The sequence below is a fragment of the Sphaerodactylus townsendi genome, linkage group LG13 (genome assembly GCF_021028975.2).
Source record: "Sphaerodactylus townsendi isolate TG3544 linkage group LG13, MPM_Stown_v2.3, whole genome shotgun sequence".
Classification (NCBI taxonomy): Eukaryota; Metazoa; Chordata; class Lepidosauria; order Squamata; family Sphaerodactylidae; genus Sphaerodactylus; species Sphaerodactylus townsendi.
In genome coordinates, this window is record NC_059437.1 from 4404012 (window position 1) to 4425349 (window position 21338).

General features: G+C 49.6%; 1 protein-coding gene across 1 annotated transcript in view; it reads right to left on the reverse strand.

Annotated features, from left to right (window-relative positions):
* Positions 1-18589: 18589 nt before the first annotated feature.
* The window catches only part of LOC125442925 (chordin-like protein 1), a 37959-nt gene continuing 35210 nt past the window's right edge, over positions 18590-21338 (reverse strand). Inside the window, exon 9 of the mRNA XM_048514712.1 lies at positions 18590-19702. Within this exon, the coding sequence (XP_048370669.1) occupies positions 19572-19702 (131 nt within the window). The 3' untranslated portion in view covers positions 18590-19571. The remainder of the gene's footprint in view (positions 19703-21338) is intronic.

Consider the following 21338-nt stretch of genomic DNA (forward strand, 5'->3'; position numbering starts at 1 on the left):
GAACCTGCTGGATCCCACCTCTGGACACGTTCACATATGCATATGAAATGTCCGAGACTGCTGTTGAACTCTGAAGAACACGTTCCTAGCAGTAAGTCCCACTGAATGAACCTATGATTTTTAACTAGAACGGTTCTTGATGCCACTTGGTTTGTGAATATGTTGGCTAAATGGCATAGGAGCAGCAGTGGCGTAAGAGGTTAAGAGCTTGTGTATCTAATCTGGAGGAACCGGGTTTGATTCCCAGCTCTGCCGCCTGAGCTGTGGAGGCTTATCTTGGGGAATCTCAGATTAGCCTGTGCACTCCCACACACGCCAGCTGGGTGAGCCTTGGGCTAGTCACAGCTTCTCGGAGCTCTCTCAGTGCCCCACCCCACCTCACAGGGGTGTTTGTTGGGAGGGGGAAGGGCAAGGAGATTGTCAGCCCTTTGAGTCTCCTGCAGGAGAGAAAAGGGAGATATAAAAGGGGGATATAAATCCAAAAAAATAAAAATAAATAAGCTCCTGGGGCTTGTTCGTAATTCCAGCCCTCCCAAAGCTGCTCAGCGAGGCACAACTCATAGCACAAATCTCACTAAGAGAGACATCTCCTGCTGCACATCTCACAAAATGACACGGCTGGACCCTCCTAACAACCAGCTCTCGCTTGTTTCCCCCAAGGGAGGTTTTCTACCAAAATGGAAGAAATTCAAAGCAGCTCAGATCTGAAGGCCAAAGGCGTGAAGCAACTCTTCTGGGCAGCAAAGCCTTTAACGATCGCGTCTCCTCTAGAACATACGAGGAAATCCGGCCAGCAAAAATGCCTCGCCTTCTCTGACAGAGGCCCATTGTCTTTGTGAGAAAAATAATTAAGCTCAAGTAAACGAGGGAACTCGTTGCTGGAGATGTAATTGCAACGTTAGAAAGCAAAGAGGAGGACGAGTGCTATTCATCTCCTCACAAAGGGCCGTGCTGCCATAATTTCACAGCAACGTTTTCTCTTGTCTTGGTATTATTTTGGACATACGAACAAGAGGGAAAAGGTGGAGCTCCATCGCATTTCTGGGACGACTGCAGCGGTGGGATTCGGCTGGTTTGCACCACTTCAGCAGAACCGGTTGTTGAAATGGTGCTTGTAAACAACCAGTTGTTAAGTTATTTGAATTCCACCTCTGAATGAGTGCAAGCAGATTTTGATAGATCTTCCAACTCTTGTTTACTCAATGGTTTCAGCTTGTCTATATCAACAGTTTTTTAAAAAAATGGTCCAAGAAAAAATGGATTTATATCCCTCCTTCTCTCTCCTGCAAGGAGAGACTCAGAGGGCTTACAAGCGAGCAACAGTGGCGTGAGGGGAGGTTAAGAGCTTCGTGTATCTTATCTGGAGGAACGGGTTTGATTCCCTGCTTTCTGCCGCCCTGAGCTGTGGGGAGGCTTATCTTGGGGGAATTCAGATTAAGCCTATACACTCCCACACATGCCAACGTTGGGTGACTTTGGGCTAGTTACATAGCTTCTCAGAGGCTCTCAGCCCCCACCTACCTCACCAGGGGTGTGTTGTGTGTGAGGGCAAGGGAAGGGATGTGTAAGCCCCTTTGGAGTTCTCCTGCAGGAGAGAAAGGGGGATCTCATCAAATCCTCCTCCTCCTCCTCCTCCCTCCTCCTCCTCCTCCTCCTCCTCCTCCTTCTTCTTCTTCTTCTCTTCTTCTTCTTCTTCTTCTTCTTCTTCTTCTTTCCTTCTTCTTCTTCTTCTTCTCTTCTTTGCTTCTTCTTCTTCTTCTTCTTCTTCTTCTTCTTCTTCTTCTTCTTCTTCTTCTTCTTCTTCTTCTTCTTCTTCTTCTTCTTCTTCTTCTTCTTCTTCTTCTTCTTCTTCTTCTTCTTCTTCTTCTTCTTCTTCTTCTTCTTCCTTCCACAACAAACACCCTGTGAGAGAGCTCCAAGAAGCTGTGACTAGCCCAAGGTCACCCAGCTGGCGTGTGTGGGAGTGCACAAGTTAATCTCCATTTTCCAAGGAGACATATTGCATTATTTTATTTGAATGTCGCCTTTCCATTTCTGTAGTCTGGAGATGAGTTGTAATGCTGGGATTTCTCCAAGTCCCACCTGGGCCCTGGTATCCCGACTTCTGCTGGACATGTTAGTTGCCTGGCAGCCACATTCTACACCACTTTCCATTTCCAAAATGGTCTTCAAAGGCATCTCACCAAAGTTGGGTTCGTTCTTCCCACAATAAGATCACCAAAGCATACATCAGAGATCTCCGACATGGTTCCTGCCAGAGGGCGCAGGGTTGCCCTCGACCTTTTCCCTCTTCCCACAGCCAGCAAATCTAGTAAACCCCCCCCCCTGCACTCCCTTGCGCTGCTTTGCACGCTTCTACCTCACCCTCCTCCCTGTTGCCGACTCCTTCTGCCTCTGTAAACACTTGTATTGATACATTGATTTCAAGCAAGGTCTGTTTCTGGCTCCATCCCACCTCCCCCACTCTGCTTCTTTCCTTCCTTCCCCGATGATCGGGAGGGTGTTTTTAAAACTCTCTTTCAGACAAGCTTCTATTTTAAAAACAAGTCTCTTTCTTGCAGCAGCAGCAGCAGCAATGAGAGAGAGTGTGTGGAGGGGAAGAGAATATCAGCGAGATCTGTGCCTTTAAGGCTGTTGATGGGTGGTGTTAAGAGAAGCAGCATAAGGAGAGGGTTGAGACTTCAGTAAGCAGCTGCCTCCTCGTATGTAAAACTGAGAAATGTGAGGAGAGCCCTCTGCAAACCCACTGCACAGAGAAGAGTCCTGAGGTAACCATTCCCTGCGTAATCTGCCATTATGAGAAGACAAGAGTCACTGGAAAAAAACAATGCTAGGAAAAGTGGAAGGGAACAGGAAAAGAGGAAGACCTGACACCAGGTAGGTTGACGAGTAATACACGGTCCTCAGTTTGCAAAACCTGAGCAAGGCTGTTAATGTTAGGATGTTAATGATAGGATGTTTTGGAGGACACTGATTCATAGGGTTGCCACAAGTCGGAAGTGACTGGACTGCACTTAAGATATACAAAAAGGGCATGGAAAGGAAATGAGCTTGTTAGTCATCCCAGTGCTGTTGTATGCATTGGCCAGAGGTATAGCAGCTAAGACATAGTGACCAGATGTCCCGCTTTTGGCGGAACAGTCCCACTTTTGGCGGGACAGTCCCACTTTTAAGCAATTTGTCCTGTGTCCCGTGGGTTTTTTAAAATCTCCCGATTTTTGGAAGGCTGCCGCACTGCTTTCTGGGGTGCTCCCCTTTTCCCACCCTGTCACAGGGGAGTGCCCCTGTCAGAACCCCCAGTAAAACGACAAACTCGTGTTGTAGAACAGCAGTTTATTGAAACGATGGGTCTGCAGTTGGCAAAGCCAAGAATACCGGAGTCAGTATTCACACAGCAATTATAGTCAAACGGACAACCACCCCCCCAATGGGAAAGAGCGCCCCACATAGAATGCATGTAGATAACAGTGAGAGAACCAGGGCCTGTGACCTTTTGAAGACACTCCAGCGATGATGCAGACATTCCAGTACAGCAGCTGCTAGAAAGACAGTTAGAAAACAGCATTAACCCTCCTACTCCTCCCCTACAGTGAGACTCTAAAGCAGCAAAAGCGCATATCCCCTTTATTTAGGCCTCCTGGACATACTGCCTCTCTTTTAGGCTTTCCTCCCGCTTGTTTAAGCAACGTTGATGAAACTTTTTTTATAAGACTAGGGGGGCTTTTACATTTGTAAATAAAGATCCATTGATTCTGCCCAGGCAAACAACCTTTCCAGGAGACCAAATACTGTAGGCGGTTTCGAGAGATGCAAGAATCCAAGAATAGTTGTGACACTTCATAATGCTTTGGGAACCATCAATCAGAATCGGAGGGGGGCATCTTTTCATCTCTGGATGCCAGACACATCCGGGAATTGGTTTTCTTCAGCAGGCTGCAATGAAACACAGGGTGAATTTTACTCAAAGCTTTTGGCAAAGTCCAGTTCAGTGGTTACCTTGTTACATGACCCTGGACACCCAGGGGGGGCAGCTCCACATATTTCTCGCGACTCAGCTTGGAGGGTCGGTGTGCAGACTACGCGAAATTCTTAGTGGACAAATAGTCCATGTCACCCACCACCAACGGGAAATCACTATACTTATTTGCTTCTGATCGCTCGTAGGCCTCCCTTAGCCTTCTTTGTAAGCGGGCACGCAGGATTTCTGGCCATTGCTGAGCCACAGACTGAATCCAATCCTGAAGTTCAGGTGCGGGTGAAGCATCTGACAGCAGTTAAAATGGGGCAAGGAGGGTGCTGACTGTCCATGAACCACCTTCAGAATGGAGTCTTGCCCGTACTCGCTATGAACAACAGAGTTATTATAGGCTTAGTTCAGCATAGGGGCAACAGGTCAACCCAATTATCCTGCTGATAATTGGCATAAAGCAACGGCTATTGTTCCAATGTCTGTTGGGTTCCTCTCGGTTCAGTTTCATCGATCTGTGGATGAAAAGGCAGATGAGACCCCTGCTCCACCCCCCCTAACAATTTGAGTAAGGCCTCTCCAGAAACGAGACTAACTAACATGGAGCCGCGATCCCAAAATTAACTTCTTCGGAAACGTATTGTAAACGGTAGATATGCAACATAAACAGTTCAGCCAATTTCTGGGCAGTGGGAATAGAAGCACATGGAATAAAGTGGGCTTGTTTCTCGAGAATAAAATCTAATACTACAGTCCAAATCACCGTTTTGCCATGACTCAGAGGCAGGTCAGTAATGAAATCCATGGAAATCACTTGCCAGGGGGCACTAGGTAAGGCAATGTCCTGTAACAGGCCCTGAGTCTTTACAGGGATTGTCTTGGCCATGGCACACACAGGACATCCTTTGATGTAATCCTCAATATCCTTACGATGAGTTCTCCACCAAAACTGCCTTCTTAACAAGTGCAGAGTTTTCACAAAGCCAAAATGGCCTGCAGTTTTGACATCATGTCCCAGGTGGAGAATTTGAGACCGCAGTGGGGGTGGAACAAACAGCAGAGATCCACAATACCAAAGACCATTCTGTAAGATCAGCTTCATCACCCTCTCTCCTCCTTTGTAACCGGGAGACTCTGCCAGCCTCCAAGAACCCAGAGAGGAGGTGGTCTGGAGGAGCCAGTCCAGGCGTGCCCTGAGCCTGGCGAGCGAGAGCGGGTAACCACGAGGCCCAAATGGGAGGGGAGAGAATCGCATTTACGAGGAGGAAAGCAGACGGAGGGAGGGCCTCCCCCTCCTCCCCGCAGCCTAGAGAGCGATCCGGCCAACCGCATTGGTTTTGCCAGGAAAGAAATAACAGTGAATCTGAACCTAGCAGTTAGAAATCCACCACCGCGAGCTGCTTTAGCTGTCAGATCTACCCGGGGTGCATAAAACAGCCAGATTTTTATGGTCAGTCCAAACTTCAAAAAGGCTGTTCAGCTCTCTAAGAAATGCCTCCAAACAGACAGAGCAGACTTGATAGCACAGGTTTCTTTATCCCCCACAGTTCAATCCGCTACAACTCCAGCCCCCCGGTAAAAATTCTGCGTAGACAGGTAGGCGCAGGGGTGGAGGCGCTTACCAGCAGAGTCCTCTCTGGAGGAGTGGCAGTGCCAAGAGCTTTGTCAGAGGCATCCACGTGCAACACAAAGCGGGGACGAGAGGGGTCAGGGTGAGCAAGCGACAGGCTTCCAGATGTGAACGCCGCCTTCAGGTTGTCGCCGCTTCCTGGCAGGCAGAGTTCCAGGGCAAACTAGCACCGGGCGTGGCTGCAGCAGAACCCCTCGTCTTGGTATGCAAGAGGTCAGGGCAGGGCAGAGCCAGGGAGGAAAAATTTGAATAAAGTCACGGTAGAAATTCGCAGTCTGCGGTGAAGGACTGGAAGCTGTTTACGGAGCAGGGGACTGCCAGGCCAGCACATCCTTCACCTTGGCAGGGTCCATTTGTAATCCAGCAGCAGAAATACGATAACCCAGTGAAAGTCCAGTTGAGATTTATGAAATTCACCACTTGAAAGCTTCACAAATAAGGGAGTTTGCAAGAAGCCGCTGACAAGACCTCCCTAACCAAGGCAACATGAGAGGCCTCGGCCCTGGGTATAAATTAACACATCATCTAAGTAGACCACCACCCCTTGAACAACAAGTCATTCAGAACAACACCAAGCTGATAAGACTTTGAAACACTGGGAGGGGCCCCCCAGTGAGGCCGAACGGCATCATGCAGTAATTTGAACTGGACCATATCTAGTGTTGAAAGCAGTCAAGTGCTCTTGGGCCAAGCAGCCATGCGACTCCTGTAGTAAGCCTCTATCAAATCCAGTTTAGTGAAAACCTTTCCAGAGCCCAAGTTGGACAACAAATCCTTGATCAACGGGAGGGGGTATTTATTAGAGCTGGAAACAGCGTTTAAACCTCTATAATCCGTGCATTAAAGCGTGAAGTTGAGCTCATCTTTCCTCTTCACAAACGTAAGACAATAGGGCAGCATAAGCACCGCGCGGCTTTTTTTTTTGAATAAATCCTCGAGCCAGATTCTTGTCCAGAAAAAGCCCTCAATTCAGCATCCTCCAGGGACTCATGGGATAAATCCTGCTCCTTTGGGAAGCTCTTTGCTCCAGGAATCAGTTCAACTTACAGTCTGGTCTCCCCGGTGGGGGAGTGTAGCACATTACACTCCATAGTTTCCTCAAAGACACGCTTGTAAATCCCGGTAAGGGGCAGGGACCGCAGGATCAACGCTTGGCCGGGCTGGAAGGCTACACGCCATGCCCTTAGGTGCACATAACAGGTGGCTGGGAGGCTCAGATTGCATGTGGTCCCCACAAGGAGGGTCAGTAAAAGTCAGTGTTCTGCGAGACCAACGCACGTTAGGGTCATGATTGGTGAGCCAGGAGAGCCCCGAGATCCCAGGGTGCTGGGAAATGGGGGCAATGATGAAACTGCGGCACTAAGCCTCTAACGCTTCCTTACAACCAACCAAAAGTTTGGGAGTGCGGGACGTAATGGGGCCGCCCCCCATAGGGGAGCCATCCATCTGATCGAACCGAATAGTCTCAGTCAATAGTACTGGTTGCAGGTGCAAAGCTTCTACCAAACGTGGGTGGATCAAACAATGGGAGCAGCCCGTGTCCACAAGGGCCTGCGCTAGAAATTTAGGGCAACCCGGACCCATAGTCAGAACAAGGGGCAACAGGATAGGATCACTCACCCGTTCAGCTTGCGGGGGCTCCCAGGGGATCGGCTGCTCCCTGCCCTCAGAGAGACCCGTGGCAGCACGGCCCCCCCCCCTTTTGAGAAGGATTTCCAGATTTAGGCGACTTAGCCACGGGAGTGGAGGAGGCGGAGGGGGCCCCTTTCTTGGCGGGACAGGCAGAGGCAAAGTGGCCCCCCTCCCCACAATAGAGACAGAGGTTCAAACGACGACGGCGAGCATTCTCCTCCGGGGTGAGCTGGCGGCGGGGCTGCTTTTAGAGCCTTCTGGCTTCGGCTAGAAAACCACCTTCCGTGGATGCAGCAGCGTTGGTGTTTTCCTCCAGTTTACACTCCCAGGTGTGGCTGCTTCCACGCATCCTAGCATCCTCGCAGAGTACCAGCCAGGATAATCCATTCCATCAGGGTCTGGGGGTTATCCCGAATGAGGCACCAGTTCAGAAGATCAGGGTGCTAGGCCTTTTTGAAGGCAAATACTTTGACAGGATCGTCCCAATCAGGAATCCGGCTAGCTACTGTACGGAAAAGTCTCGGCTAAATTCCACAAAGGGAGTTTTGTTCCCTGACGATGTCCATGAGTTCCTGTTTAGCCTGGGTTCCCCAACAAAGGGGCTTTCAAAACGCCGCGTGAGGGCCATCATAAATTCCTTGAAAGCTGTACAGGCTCCAGAGCTTGGCGCGCTTGAAGAGGCTCCACGTATCTTCAAATTCACTCAAGCGGTCCATCCAGATTCGGGAAGCCAACTTCACACACAATACGCTCCGGGCAAATCATTCCAGGTACTGCCTCCCATATTGTAACATGTGAGTGTTCACCTGAACCAGGAAAGCAGGCAACAGATCCTGGGTTCCATTAGAACGGTAGGAAAACTGAACCCTGGCCATGAACGGTGGCCGAGGCAAACCCCCCCCCCCCCAATTGCCAGACTGGAGGAGCTCCCATCAATCCCGGCATTGGCGGAGCCAGAAGCGGAGCTCGGGGTGGTACAGGTAGTTGAGGGGCCGGCGGCGGTGGCGGTTGAACAGGTGGTTGAACAGGAGGTGGTGGTTGAACAGGTAATCCAGGCGGAGGCGGGGCAGGTTGCGCAGGAAGTGCCCCAGCTCCATCGACAGGTGCAAGGCCAGGTGCAGGAACAGGGCCAGGCACAGGAGCATGAGGTTGCAGTTGCAACATGGTGGCTTGCAACTGCCCCACCGTGAGTTGCATCTGTTGCATGGTCCGACGATACTCTTCCCTGTCCAAGTCCCACGCTTCCTCGGCGGTCTGCAACATTCTCCAAGCAGCAGCCTCAGAGGCATCAGCTGGGTTCCAGCAACACGGTCCGACCCCGGTTACAAGTTTCTTTGTGTTAAGGAGCAGTTGCCCACGAGGCGCTGGACGTTCCCCAAGGTAGGGAATCCCAGTACATTCCAGCATTTCTGCGACGCCTCACGGTGACCCCTTGTGAGGCATCCAAGGGAGCAGTCAGGAATCGGGTAGGAGCCTCCAAATAGCTGGACACAGACAGTGCCCCTCCGGAAACAACTGTAGAGGTCCCTCCGGCTGCAACTGGAATTCCAGCCGGGATGCGAGGTCCTTCCAGAGGGTCAGGCAATGAATCGGACCCGGTCAGATCGGGCTCCAGTGGGAGTGCCGGTTCAACTCTCAGAGTCCCATCTCCCCCGGTAGCACCCGAAGTAGACATACTGGCCAACAATAGTCCTCAGACAGAAAAAGCAAAAAGAGAAAAGAAAAAAAAATGGAAAAGGTGAAATTCCAGCAAGCAAGTCCGCGTGGAATTCAGCCTAAGTGGGATTCTTGGGGATGTCAGAACTGCCAGAAGGGCAGTGCGGCGGCCTCCCGCGCTGCCACGCTGCCTTCTGGGGTGCTCCCGGTTCCCGCCCTGTCACAGGGGAGCGCCCCAGAAGGCAGTGCGGCAGCCTCCCGCGCTGCCTTCTGGGGTGCTCCCGGTGACAGGGCGGGAAACCGGGGAGCGCCCCAAAAAGGCAGTGCGCTCCTGCGGCCGCGTGTGCGCGCCCATGCGTGGGCGCGTCCCGGTTAAAAAAGGTGAAAATCTGGTCACCTTAAGCTAAGAGCAGGGGGTCTGTCTTGTAGAGCAACTGGGCAGAATATTGCTGGCACGCTTTTCTCTGTGCCTTCACAAAATCCCAGAAGTTCAGCTCTGGTTTTTAATTATGTTTATGATGCTTGCTTTTTAACCTGTTTCAATTGTTAGCAGCCCGTGGCCCTCACTGGGCAGGAAGGCAGGATATAAATTTTGTCAATAAACAACCAAAAGGGGTGTAGTCATACCTTCCTTTCAGAACGAAAGCTGGAAATTCAGGGAGGTAGCCCTCATACCTTCAAGCCTGGAAAACTGGCTGTCTACGTGGTCTTTTTATCTGATCGTTACCAGATTTAAAAAGTCTTATTGACCTCTCCTCTCCATCAGCACAAACATCGGTCTTCTGTTAATCTTGGCACGTCTGATGACTTTGTTCCGGACTGATCTCATCCACAAAACCATTTGGACTTCGCAAATCATGTCCGACACCTGCTGGCTGGGAAGAGCTCAGAAGCTCTCTGTGAGCTGAGGTCATGAGAAATGTCCAGTTGCAACAGCGGGACGTCAGCTGCCCTTTACAAATGCTGGAGAACAAGGGCAAATACATCATAGGTGGCGAAGCTGACTCTGAAATCAACTGGAGTCTGGCCTTGAAAGTTGCTGAGATGCATTCTCAATGTCCCCAATACCAAGGCGGATCCTACGCAGCAGTGGCGTAGGAGGTTAAGAGCTCGTGTATCTAATCTGGAGGAACCGGGTTTGATTCCCAGCTCTGCCGCCTGAGCTGTGGAGGCTTATCTGGGGAATTCAGATTAGCCTGTGCACTCCCACACACGCCAGCTGGGTGACCTTGGGCTAGTCACAGCTTCTCGGAGCTCTCTCAGCCCCACCTACCTCACAGGGTGTTTGTTGTGAGGGGGGAAGGGCAAGGAGATTGTAAGCCCCTTTAAGTCTCCTGCAGGAGAGAAAGGGGGATATAAATCCAAACTCTTCTTCTACTTCATCCTCCCACACCACTGAGCAAAGGCAAAGGTTGGGATGCCAGTCCCTAGGTGGGACTTGGGGATCCCTTGGAATTATAGCTCATCTCCAGACGACAGAGATCAGCTCCCTTGGAGAAAATAGATGATTTGGATGGGGGACTCTATGGCAGTGATGGCGAACCTTTTCGAGACAGGGTGCCCAAATTGCAACCCAAAACCCGCTTATTTATCGCAAAGTGCCAACATGGCAATTCAACCTGAATACTGAGGTTTTAGTTTAGAAGAAACAGTTGGCTCTGAGGCGCGTGTTACTTGGGAGTAAGCTTGGTGATACAACCGTGCAACCAGTGGTGGGATCCAAAAATTTTAGTAACAGGTTCCCTCGCCAGCCCCCCCTCAGCAAAGGGAGCAGAGGCATACCTAGGCAAACCTGAGCCCTGGGCAAAACCTGAGTTGGATGCCCCCCCCCACGGGCAGCCACCTCACCACGACCCCCCCAATTTTTTTTTGCACCAGGTCATTTCTAAATCATCATCACATTATAGAAAATGCCCCAACTCACAAATCTGAACACAGCAATGGTGAAACACACAGGTTCTATGATAGAGGCTGGTGAGATAAAAGGTACGAAAGGCTGAGAATCAATGAATTGTGATACCTGGAAGGGATTAACCCAGTTCAGGGAGTTACACTATTAGTCGCAATTGCTATATGGAACCTTCACGTTCAAAGGCAGGATGCCTCTTGGGGAGGCGAGGGTGTGGAGACGGAAAAGCGGACCCAATTAGTAACCCCCTCTCGGCACACACAAATAATTAGTAACCCACTCTCGGGAACTGGTGAGAACCGGCTGGATCCCACCTCTGCGTGCAACGCTTCGAATGGGTGAATCACGATCCTAGAAGGGTTTACTCAGAAGCAAGCCCCATTGCCAGCGACTGAGCTTACTCCCAGGTAAAGGATCATGCCCATGCCAGCCTAGGGGTGTGTGTGTGCGGGGTGTGTGTGTGATTTTCCGCCCCCCCACATGATGAACTCTGTGCACGCGTGCCCACAGAAAGGGCTCTGAGTGCCACCTCTGGCACCCGTGCCGTAGGTTCGCCACCGCTGCTCTATGGCATTTGCCTCACTGAGGTCCCAGCCCTCCCCTGGCTCCGCCCCCATATCTCCAGGAGTTTTCATACCTGGATCTGGAAGCCCTACCCCACCCCCACCATCTCCAGCTGGTGGCCAGGAAGAACCTGGCAACTCTAGTTGGAGAACTTCCTGCAGGCCACGGAGACACATCGAAAGAAGTCATGTCAGGCTGGAGGATGACTGCTTTGCAGAACAGTTAGCTCCGCCCCAGGGCATCCCTGAATGTAATTGTGATAATGATGTGTGCTGCTTTGCTGAGAAACAAAAAATGTTATTTTTTTCAATCCCATCCACCCCAAGTGAAGCTCAGGGTCCACCCACAGTCCGTTCTCTACCTGGGAACAGCATGAATTCATGGCTCTTCTCACACTGGCGGTATTTATTTATTTACTTACTTACTTTATACCCCAACATTCTTCCCGAAGGAGACCTAAAGTGATAGGCACACGGCAAGGCCCTGTCCACAGAGCAAAAGCTCTGACCGGTTACAAAAAGAACCATCCAAAAGCTTCTTCAGTGTTCAGAGATTGATTGTTTTCATTCAATTCTGTGCAGAGGAGGGAACTCTCCTCCGTTAGCAACAGAGAGGAGGTTCAAAGGGGCTGTTGCTTGCGTGACATAATTTATACCCTCTGACAAACATGCCTCCTTGTCTTCTGACCATTGGTTTGAGTCAAGAAGACGTACAGACCTGGTCATCTCATCCCACCTTTTGCCACACCTGGCCCATTCCCATATTTGGTGAAACTTAAGTCCAAAACGCCTTGCGTAAAAGGTTTCTATAATAACTACTGGTTTCTGTTTTACCTTTATCTGTATTTGTGAGCTTCTGCTAATTCCTTATCTTGTTGCGAGCTTCTGCTAATTCCTGTTTTCCCAAACCACTTGAAAAACTCAGGGTCAGGCTGCTCCATGAGTTTCATTTCTTCCAACGAAAGTAAGCTTCTGAAGTGCTTGGTGCCCAGTGAATTACTCTCCTATAACTTGTATGATTAAATACAATGGCTTAAAACATCACAAACTACATGTCCATATCAAAAGTGGTTGACAGCATTCTTCTCTCCTCCATTTTCCCACGTACAACGACTCTGTGAGGTCCATTAGACTGAGCATGCTTATTGGCCAATGTTCACTGAGCAATAGGATGGCCAACTCCAGGTTGGGAAATTTCTGGGTTTTTTGTAGGGGGGTGGAGTCCAGGAGGGGTGGGGTTTGGGGAGCAGCAGTGGGGCATAATGCCATAGAGTACACATTCCACAGGAGCTATTTTTTTTCTAGGGAAATGATCACTGTTGTTTGGAGATCCCATGTATTCCAATGAGATCTCCAGCCCCCATGTGGAGGCTGGCAATCCTACCCAGCATGGGAATTTGAACGTGGGTCTCCCAGATCCTAGTCATTCTAACCCAGGAGTGTCCATCTCTGGAGCCCCAGATGCTCATGGACTACAATTCCCATCAGTCCCTGCCAGCATGGTCAAGTGGCCATTTTTTCAATCCCATCCACCCAAAATGAAGCTCAGGGTCCATCCATGGTCCGTTCTCTACCTGGGAACAGCATGATTCATGGCTCTTCCTACACTGGCTGTGCTTATTTATTTACTTCCTTCCTTTATACCCCAACTTTCTTCCCGAAGGAAACCTAAAGTAGTTGATCAGGGGCTGATGGGAATTGTAGTCCATGAACATCTTGGGCACCAGAGTTAGACACCCCTGGCCTAACCATTACGCCATGGCAGCTTTTTCCCAGTTGGTATTTTCTAGAGCTGCTGTTCTCCCTTGATATGTTGCTATTTTGGTTGTTGCCATTGAATTATTTTTATAATTTTATATGTTTAATTGCCACTATAGCTGCTTTCAAGGTCAGCCGTCTTGGATGCAAATGATGAAATGTATCAGTGGCCCTTTCTGCACAGACGTTTGAAAACATTTTGAGGCAGGAAATAAAATGTTTCCTCCATGGAGTGCTGCGTGGTTTTTACCCCAAAACATTTAATTTGCAGCCTCCAAATGTTTTAAATGAATGCCGGTTTGTTTTCAAAATGGCTCCATTTACCTGCGTGGGCCCTTTAAGAGTTTGCCAAAGCCTCTCTGCCTCCCCTGCACTTCCTCATCAGGGCCATTTTTCTCAGCTCACTCCTTGCCTTTTGCCTGTTTCTCCTGCAGGTTTTATCTATTTTCCCCACAGGTTTCTTTATTGGGGAGGGGTGCGAATCAGAGGTGGGATCCAGCAGGTTCTCACCAGTTCCCGAGAGTGGGTTACTAATTATTTGTGTGTGCCGAGAGGGGGTTACTAATTGGGTCTGCTTTTCCGTTAGAAATTCCATTCGGTCCAAAAATCATAAAGTCCTGTTGTTTCCTATGTGGCTGGTTAGCGAAGGTAGAAAACGGGATCATTCTCCCTGTTGGGCTGTTTCTAAAACATGTTTTAGAAATATGGTCAAGTTCCTTGTTTAAGGAAAGTCTCCTTCTTTTGATTTCCAGAAACAAAATTAAGTATTTGAAAGTATTAAGCATTTGACAGGCAGTCAATTGGAGGAGAAGTAGTTGTTTCTGGTGGCAGTAGACAATAGGACTTGCTATAATGCGTTTAAATTATGGACAGAAAGATACCAGCTGGAAATTAGGAACTTTTTATTTACAGTAAGAGTTTTTTACAGTAACAGAGAAATTATTAATGCCCCACCCCCAGAATGCCCGGCCACACCCCCATCGTGCCCCGCCCAGCCCCATTGGTGCTATGCCACTGTTTGAATCCCACCACCATGGGAACCTGTTACTAAAAATTTTGGATCCCACCACTGGTGCGAATTATTGAAGGATGAACTGCAGAAAGTGCAGGGAATGGCAGTCCTTCTCTATGAAACACAGAAGCAATGTTCTCAAGTGGAAATGTGGGGGGGGGGGGGAGAGAAATCACAAAATGACAGCCAGGAATTGTTTGGAGGGAGGTGAGCAGAGGTGGAGCAAAGGGAAACCATGCCTGGGGCACGCGGGTGCCTTGCGCCCCCACCACAGCGCTGCCCCCCCACCCTGGAACATCCCCGTCACGCCCCCACAGCCCAGCCACCCCTCTGCCGCTGCTCTGCCCAGGGCGTCGCCCCCCCGCCCCGTTGGCACAATGTCACTGGGGGTGAGTGGCGTAGTGGTTAAGAGCAGGTTCATTCTGGAGGAACTGGGTTTGATTCCCCGCTCTGCCACCTGAGCTGTGGAGTCTTATCTGGGGAATTCAGGTTAGCCTGTGCACTCCCACACACACCAGCTGGGTGACCTTGGGCTAGTCACAGCTTCTCGGAGCTCTGTCAGCCCCACCTACCTCAAAGGGTGTTTGTTGTGAGGGGGGAAGGGCAAGGAGATTGTCAGCCCCTTTGAGTCCCCTGCAGGAGAGAAAGGGGGGATATAAATCCAAACTCCTCCTCCTCCTCCTCTTCTTCTTCTTTCTTTTTCTTCTTCTTCTTCTTCAAGCGGGGGGCAGGGGGGTTGGGAATTTGTGCTGAAAGGACCAGTTTTTTGAACTAGCCAATCAATTGAAACACAAGGAACAGGGACCTGAATGAAACACATGTCAGGCAGAAAGTTTCCTGTTTGAACAACTTCAAATTTATTAACTTATAAAAGTGACAGAACAAGTTACATAAATAATGACTGCATGTTCTTTGTGTGGAGTGGATACCCCACTCCACGCCTAAAGGGGGGAAAAAAAGCCAACCCAGGGTACTGTTTGTTTTGCTAACATGAAATAACCTCACTACGTGTTTTTCTTTTTCTTACCGAGTGACCGTAAATACACAGCCGGCACCCAACCTGACTTGTTGCCAAGACGAAAGGCTGTTCGTCTTTCCTTCGAACTAAAAATATAATTTTGATCAATGTACATTTGTCAACTGCCTTCAACTGCCTTCTCTGTAAGATTGTCAGCTCTGGCCCGGGAAATCCCTGGAGATTTGTTGGTAGAGATTGTGGGGGGCACAGCTTGGGCAGGAGGCAAACCTCAGTGGGGTAGAAGACCACAGGGCTCACCCTCCAGCCATTTTCTCGTCTGGACATCAGTTGGAATTCCAGCACCCACCTTTTTGGAGCCGGTGGCAATCCTGACCCAGGGTGGTGGGCACAACCACAAAATGGCTACTGTGAGCATATTGTATAACAGTATTTTCATGCCCACCCACAGCTTAAAATGGACTTGGATAGCTTTAAAATGGACTTGGACAGATTCATGGAGAAGTCGATAATTGGCTACCAATGTTGATCCTCCTTGATCTCAGATTGCAAATGCCTTAGCAGACCAGGTGCTTGGGAGCAGCAGCAGCAGAAGGCCATTGCTTTCACCTCCTGCAGGTGAGCTCCCAAAGGCACCTGGTGGGCCACTGCGAGTAGCAGAGAGCTGGACTAGATGGACTCTGGTCTGATACAGCAGGCTCTATCTTATGTTCTTATCTTCGGTCACGTAGTGCTGTTGTAGCAGCTGTTGCGAAGCCATTCAGCTTTCCAGTGACCAGTCAGAAGTCCTGCTGGCCAAAAGCCCCACCTGGCCATTCCACGATACCCACAAACACCATGTTGGTGGCCCCTGGAGTCGGGAAGGCCAACACGGAGTGGATAGCCATATATGGACTATGCCCACATTCTCAGGGATCTTAACCAGGGCGATTGGCAATACTTCCTGCAGAAGTTGTGCCCTTGACAACCATGGGCCATACACTGTCTCTCAGCTTATCCTACTTCACAGGACTGTTGTGAGGATTAACCAAGGAAGAAAGAATCACACATGCTGCTCTAAATTACTTGGAGAAAGGTTAGGACAGTGGTGGCAAACCTTTGGCACTCCAGATGTTATGGACTACAATTCCCATCAGCCCTGCCAGCATGGCCAATTGGCAAGGGCTGATGGGAATTGTAGTCCATAACATCTGGAGTGCCAAAGGTTCGCCACCACGAGGGTAGGATAACAATGTAATGGCGCAATAGGTACCTTTCCTTGATTTACTGGATTGTGTACATCTCGGCGTGCCGTCATTAAAGTGTGCTGCTTCAGAACCATGTCCTATCTGTTACTATATCTGATAACTTTCTTAGTGCTTATGATTTTTATAGGTGTGTTAATAACAAATTCGTCACCTGTCACTGTTTTTTGCATATGTCTTCAGTGGCATCTTAACTGAATAAGCTGTGATCACACCTCAGACTGAGACAGGTCTCTGTTTACTAGATACACGACAGCTGCAGATATACATCTGGTGGGGGAAGTTGATTTTCTCATCATTCCTGCTTTGTATTGTCGAAGGCTTTCACGGCCGGAATCACTGGGGTGCTGTGTGGTTTCCGGGCTGTATGGCCGTGTTCTAGCAGCATTCTCTCCTGACGTTTCGCCTGCATCTGTGGCTGGCATGTTTTCTTTGTTACTCACAGACAATGTTTCTTCACCCACCCTGGACACTCCAACAGGTATATATACTCCACTTGCTTTCCATTCCTACCATCAGATCCTCTGAAGATGTCAGCCATAGATGCAGGCGAAACGTCAGGAGAGAATGCTGCCAGAACACGGCCATACAGCCTGGAAACCACACAGCACCCCAGAGGATAGATCCTCTGAAGATGCCAGCCACAGATGCAGGCGAAACGTCAGGAGAGAATGCTGCTAGAACACGGCCACACAGCCCGGAAACCACACAGCACCCCAGAGGATAGATCCTCTGAAGATGCCAGCCACAGATGCAGGCGAAACGTCAGGAGAGAATGCTGCTAGAACACGGCCACACAGCCCGGAAACCACACAGCACCCCAGAGGATAGATCCTCTGAAGATGCCAGCCACAGATGCAGGCGAAACGTCAGGAGAGAATGCTGCTAGAACACGGCCATACAGCCCGGAAACCACACAGCACCCCAGAGGATAGATCCTCTGAAGATGCCAGCCACAGATGCAGGCGAAACGTCAGGAGAGAATGCTGCTAGAACATGGCCGTACAGCCCGGAAACCACACAGCACCCCAGAGGATAGATCCTCTGAAGATGCCAGCCACAGATGCAGGCGAAACGTCAGGAGAGAATGCTGCTAGAACACGGCCGTACAGCCCGGAAACCACACAGCACCCCAGAGGATAGAGCACCCCAGAGGATAGATCCTCTGAAGATGCCAGCCACAGATGCAGGCGAAACGTCAGGAGAGAATGCTGCTAGAACATGGCCGTTACAGCCGGAAACCACATGCTAACACCCAGAGGATAGATCCTCTGAAGATGCCAGCCACAGATGCAGGCGAAACGTCAGGAGAGAATGCTGCTAGAACACGGCCATACAGCCCGGAAGCCACACAGCACCCATTCCTGCTTTGTTACAATTTTGGCGATTCAGCATGCCGTGCACGACGCTCCACATATACATTTTGAGTGGCTATGGCAAGGTGCAAATTGTCCAGCTTGGGTGATCTAAAACCCCGATTTTTGAGGGTGAACAATTGCCCACACGGAAGCTGGAAAACATACGTTACCCTCTTTACGCACGATGGTGTCATGGTTAGAATATTCTCTCTTTAATGTGAGGTGAGGGCACTGAAATCATAATGACTGAACGGGATTCTGATTGTTTCTAGGAAGAGACCCAAATACATGTTAAGTTACCGCGGGAGCGGTTTGTACTGCTTGAGAAACCCTTCCGACGTCTGAAAAACAAATGACAGAGCACATCCTAAAGCAGTGATGGCGAACCTATGGCACAGGTGCCACAGGTGGCACTCAGAGCCCTCTCTGTGGGCACGTGCAAACACACACATCTAGGGGCACGAGTCCGTCCGTCCCCCCCCCCCCCCACATGTCTAGGCTGGCCTGGGCTTGATTATTAGCATTAAACCTAAGACCTAGTTTTGGGGAAGCAGTGTAGGTAACCCTGTTAAGCGCTGTTAAACTCCACTGATTTTCATGCAAAGAACTAAAGCGCGATCCTTTACCTGGGAGTAAGCTCGGTTGCTGGCAATGGGGCTTGCTTCTGAGTAAACCTTTCTAGGGTTGTGATTCACTCATGTGAAACGTTGCACAGTTACTTCAAAGCAAAGCCACCGACTACCATCAAGCTTACTCCTGAGTAACACATACCTGGCGAGGGAACCTGTTACTAAAATTTTTGGATCCCACCACTGGTTGCACGGTTGTTTAACCAAGCTTACTCCCGAGTAACATGCGCCTCAGAGCCAACTGTTTCTTCTAAACTAAAACCTCAGTATTCAGGTTAAATTGCCGTGTTGGCCCTTTGCGATAAATAAGTGGGTTCTGGGTTGCAATTTGGGCACTTGGGTCTCGAAAAGGTTCGCCATCACTGTCCTAAAGGCCTGAGCTTTGAATTTGTCTCAGGTCTGAGCTTGGGATTTGGGGGTGGTGGACTTTTGTAAGAGATCTGCGAGTCTTTCTCCTCTGCAGGTGTCTGGCTCCGCTGGCGTGGCCTTGGAGCCCGGAAACTCAGTCTCTTATCAGGCGTGAACGGTTCCCAGCTTTGCCGTTGCTTTGTTCTAAGGGAAGAGCAGAGCCGGTTGGCTACGGGGATGAGGAGCGTCAGGGGATATAGGCAGCGTGTTTGCGTGAGCTTCTCAGAAACGTCTTTGCGGATGCTCAACTTCAGGTGCCTAATAAAGATTACAGAACGAGTCTACGGTTTCTACGATTTACGGACCCGGGGTCTGACACTCTGGCCGTGTTTGCGTTAGTATCCGCCATTACAGTAGGCCCTGGTTTAAGTGCTAGTTGGTCTGCAGTCTAGCTTTGCATCTTCAGACTCACCAACACCTATGACCTTGTGTTTGCTTCCCCAGCTTGGAAACCAAGATGAGTTCTTTTGAGACTTTCCGTCAGTATAAAAGTTGTGGTCTTTCCCCGCGCCTGCTTGCGGATGAAACTTTCACTGTACTGTTCAGCTTGCCACAAATTATCCATGTTCAACTCTGTAAAGCAACGGAACTCTACGTGAAGCTAAAGGCCTCCTGTCCACTTCTGCCGGTGACCCAGAGCCCTTTGAAGAGACGTCGTCAGGGCGGGCACAAATCTACGCATAAAGCAGCAAGTTGCGCTGGGCACGAGATGAATATTGACACGCGTGAGAAGTTTGGCTTTCAGGGCACCGGCGGCACGAGCCCAAGGTGCCCGCCGTCTAGCTGCAGATCCATGCCGTCGCCGGTTTCCTTTGGGTCTCCCACCCCCTTAACAGTGGTCCTTTTCCGACTTCTCGAGATACAAAACTTTGACCAAATCCTCCAGTTCAGTCCGACACACTCTGCTTCTGCACATGTGGCTGATCTGAGCTTCTCCCTCGCTGAATATTTTCCACTGACCTAAAAACAAACACACAGAACAGTTTCATGAGAAACGTCACCGAAGACGGGGAGCAGGAATGGCTACCCTGTTTCCCCGAATATAAGACATCCCCAGAAAATAAGACGTAGTAGAGGTTTTGCTGAAGTGCGAAATATAAGGCATCCCCCGAAAGTAAGACGTAGCAAAGTTTTTGTTTGGAAGCATGCCTGGCGAACAGAACGCAGAAAAATAAGACATCCCCTGAAAATAAGACATAGCGCATCTTTGGGAGCAAAATTTTATATAAGACACTGTCTTATTTTCGGGGAAACACGGTACCTCTTGCAAGCCCCACGTGATTCTGAAAGGTTTGGTGAGAAGATTCCATGCTGTCATATCCTTCCCGAGAGATCCAAACAAGCCCCGAGGCCTTGTTGATTCTTCTGTGCACATCAGTTGGTCACCTGAACTTCAGGCCATGTCTTGCATGTGTGAATTGCCCAGCACAGAAATAACCCTAACTCAGTGGCGTAGCACCCACACTCCTGTGCAGGGGCGTGGCCAGGGCATGAAGGGGGTGTGGCAGGGGTGCGGGGCGCACGTGTGCCCTGGGCGCAGTTCCCCCTCGCTCCGCCCCTATCCTAACTATAGACCTAACACTTTAATATCCACTAAAATCACTTTCAACACAATGGCTCTGTTCAGTCACCTTAAGATACCACCATTTCTTGGAACTAAAGTTAGCTTGTAAAACCCGAATTTGGCTTGTCGATGACTATTGAAATCTCAGTTTTCCTTGACCAAGGTTAGTCGTTTACTCTTTCTCTGAATACCTGGCTGGTCTCCTGTGGCGAGGGCAGCGCTCTGGAATCAGGATTAAGCCAGGATATCTGTCTTCACACGTCATGCAAAACCATAGCTACGATTTTTGGTGAGTGCAGCTCCCAGCGGATGCATCCAAAAATCAGGAATGCAAAAATGTGATTCCCATCAGGACTTGGGGCAATTAGGGGCGGGGGTAAAGATTCCCCCCACATCAATTTCCTAAACTGAAATGACCCTGGAAGCTGCTATTGGCCACCAAAAAAAGAGGGCAAACATAGGGAAACCTGTACCTGTATGTTTATTGGCTGTTTGTCCCAACAGGGCAAACATTAAGGGTACATGTATGTTTATTGACATATATAACAATTCCAGAGGGCTGGAGGTCATTAATTCATAGGGTCTCCATACGTCAGAAGTGACTTGATGACCCATTATGCACAAGGGGTCTGCTGGCCGGGGTGGGTGGGGGGTGGGATGTCTGTGGCAGCAAGATTTTTTGCACGGATGTATTTCCTCAAGCCCCACTTTCACTTTCCATTCTCTCCACAGCAAGTGAGACCACTTCTAGCCTGACCCTTCATTCACATCCATCAAATGAGGACTATAGCTGATTCCCAGCTGTGGGATTTTCTTGATAGGGCTAATCTGGGGACATCTTTAAAAACCCTGTCTCCTTATTTTTCGTTCAGAAAGGACAAAAAACCCAAAGCGTTTGAGGAGAGAGTGACTTATTTCTCCCACCCATCAAAAAGCTACTCAAAATTGTATGCAAATCTACTCTTATTCTCAGGAAAGGATTGGCCTGTAGATAGAAACACCTAGGAAAAAATCTGAGTAAAAAGCTTGACT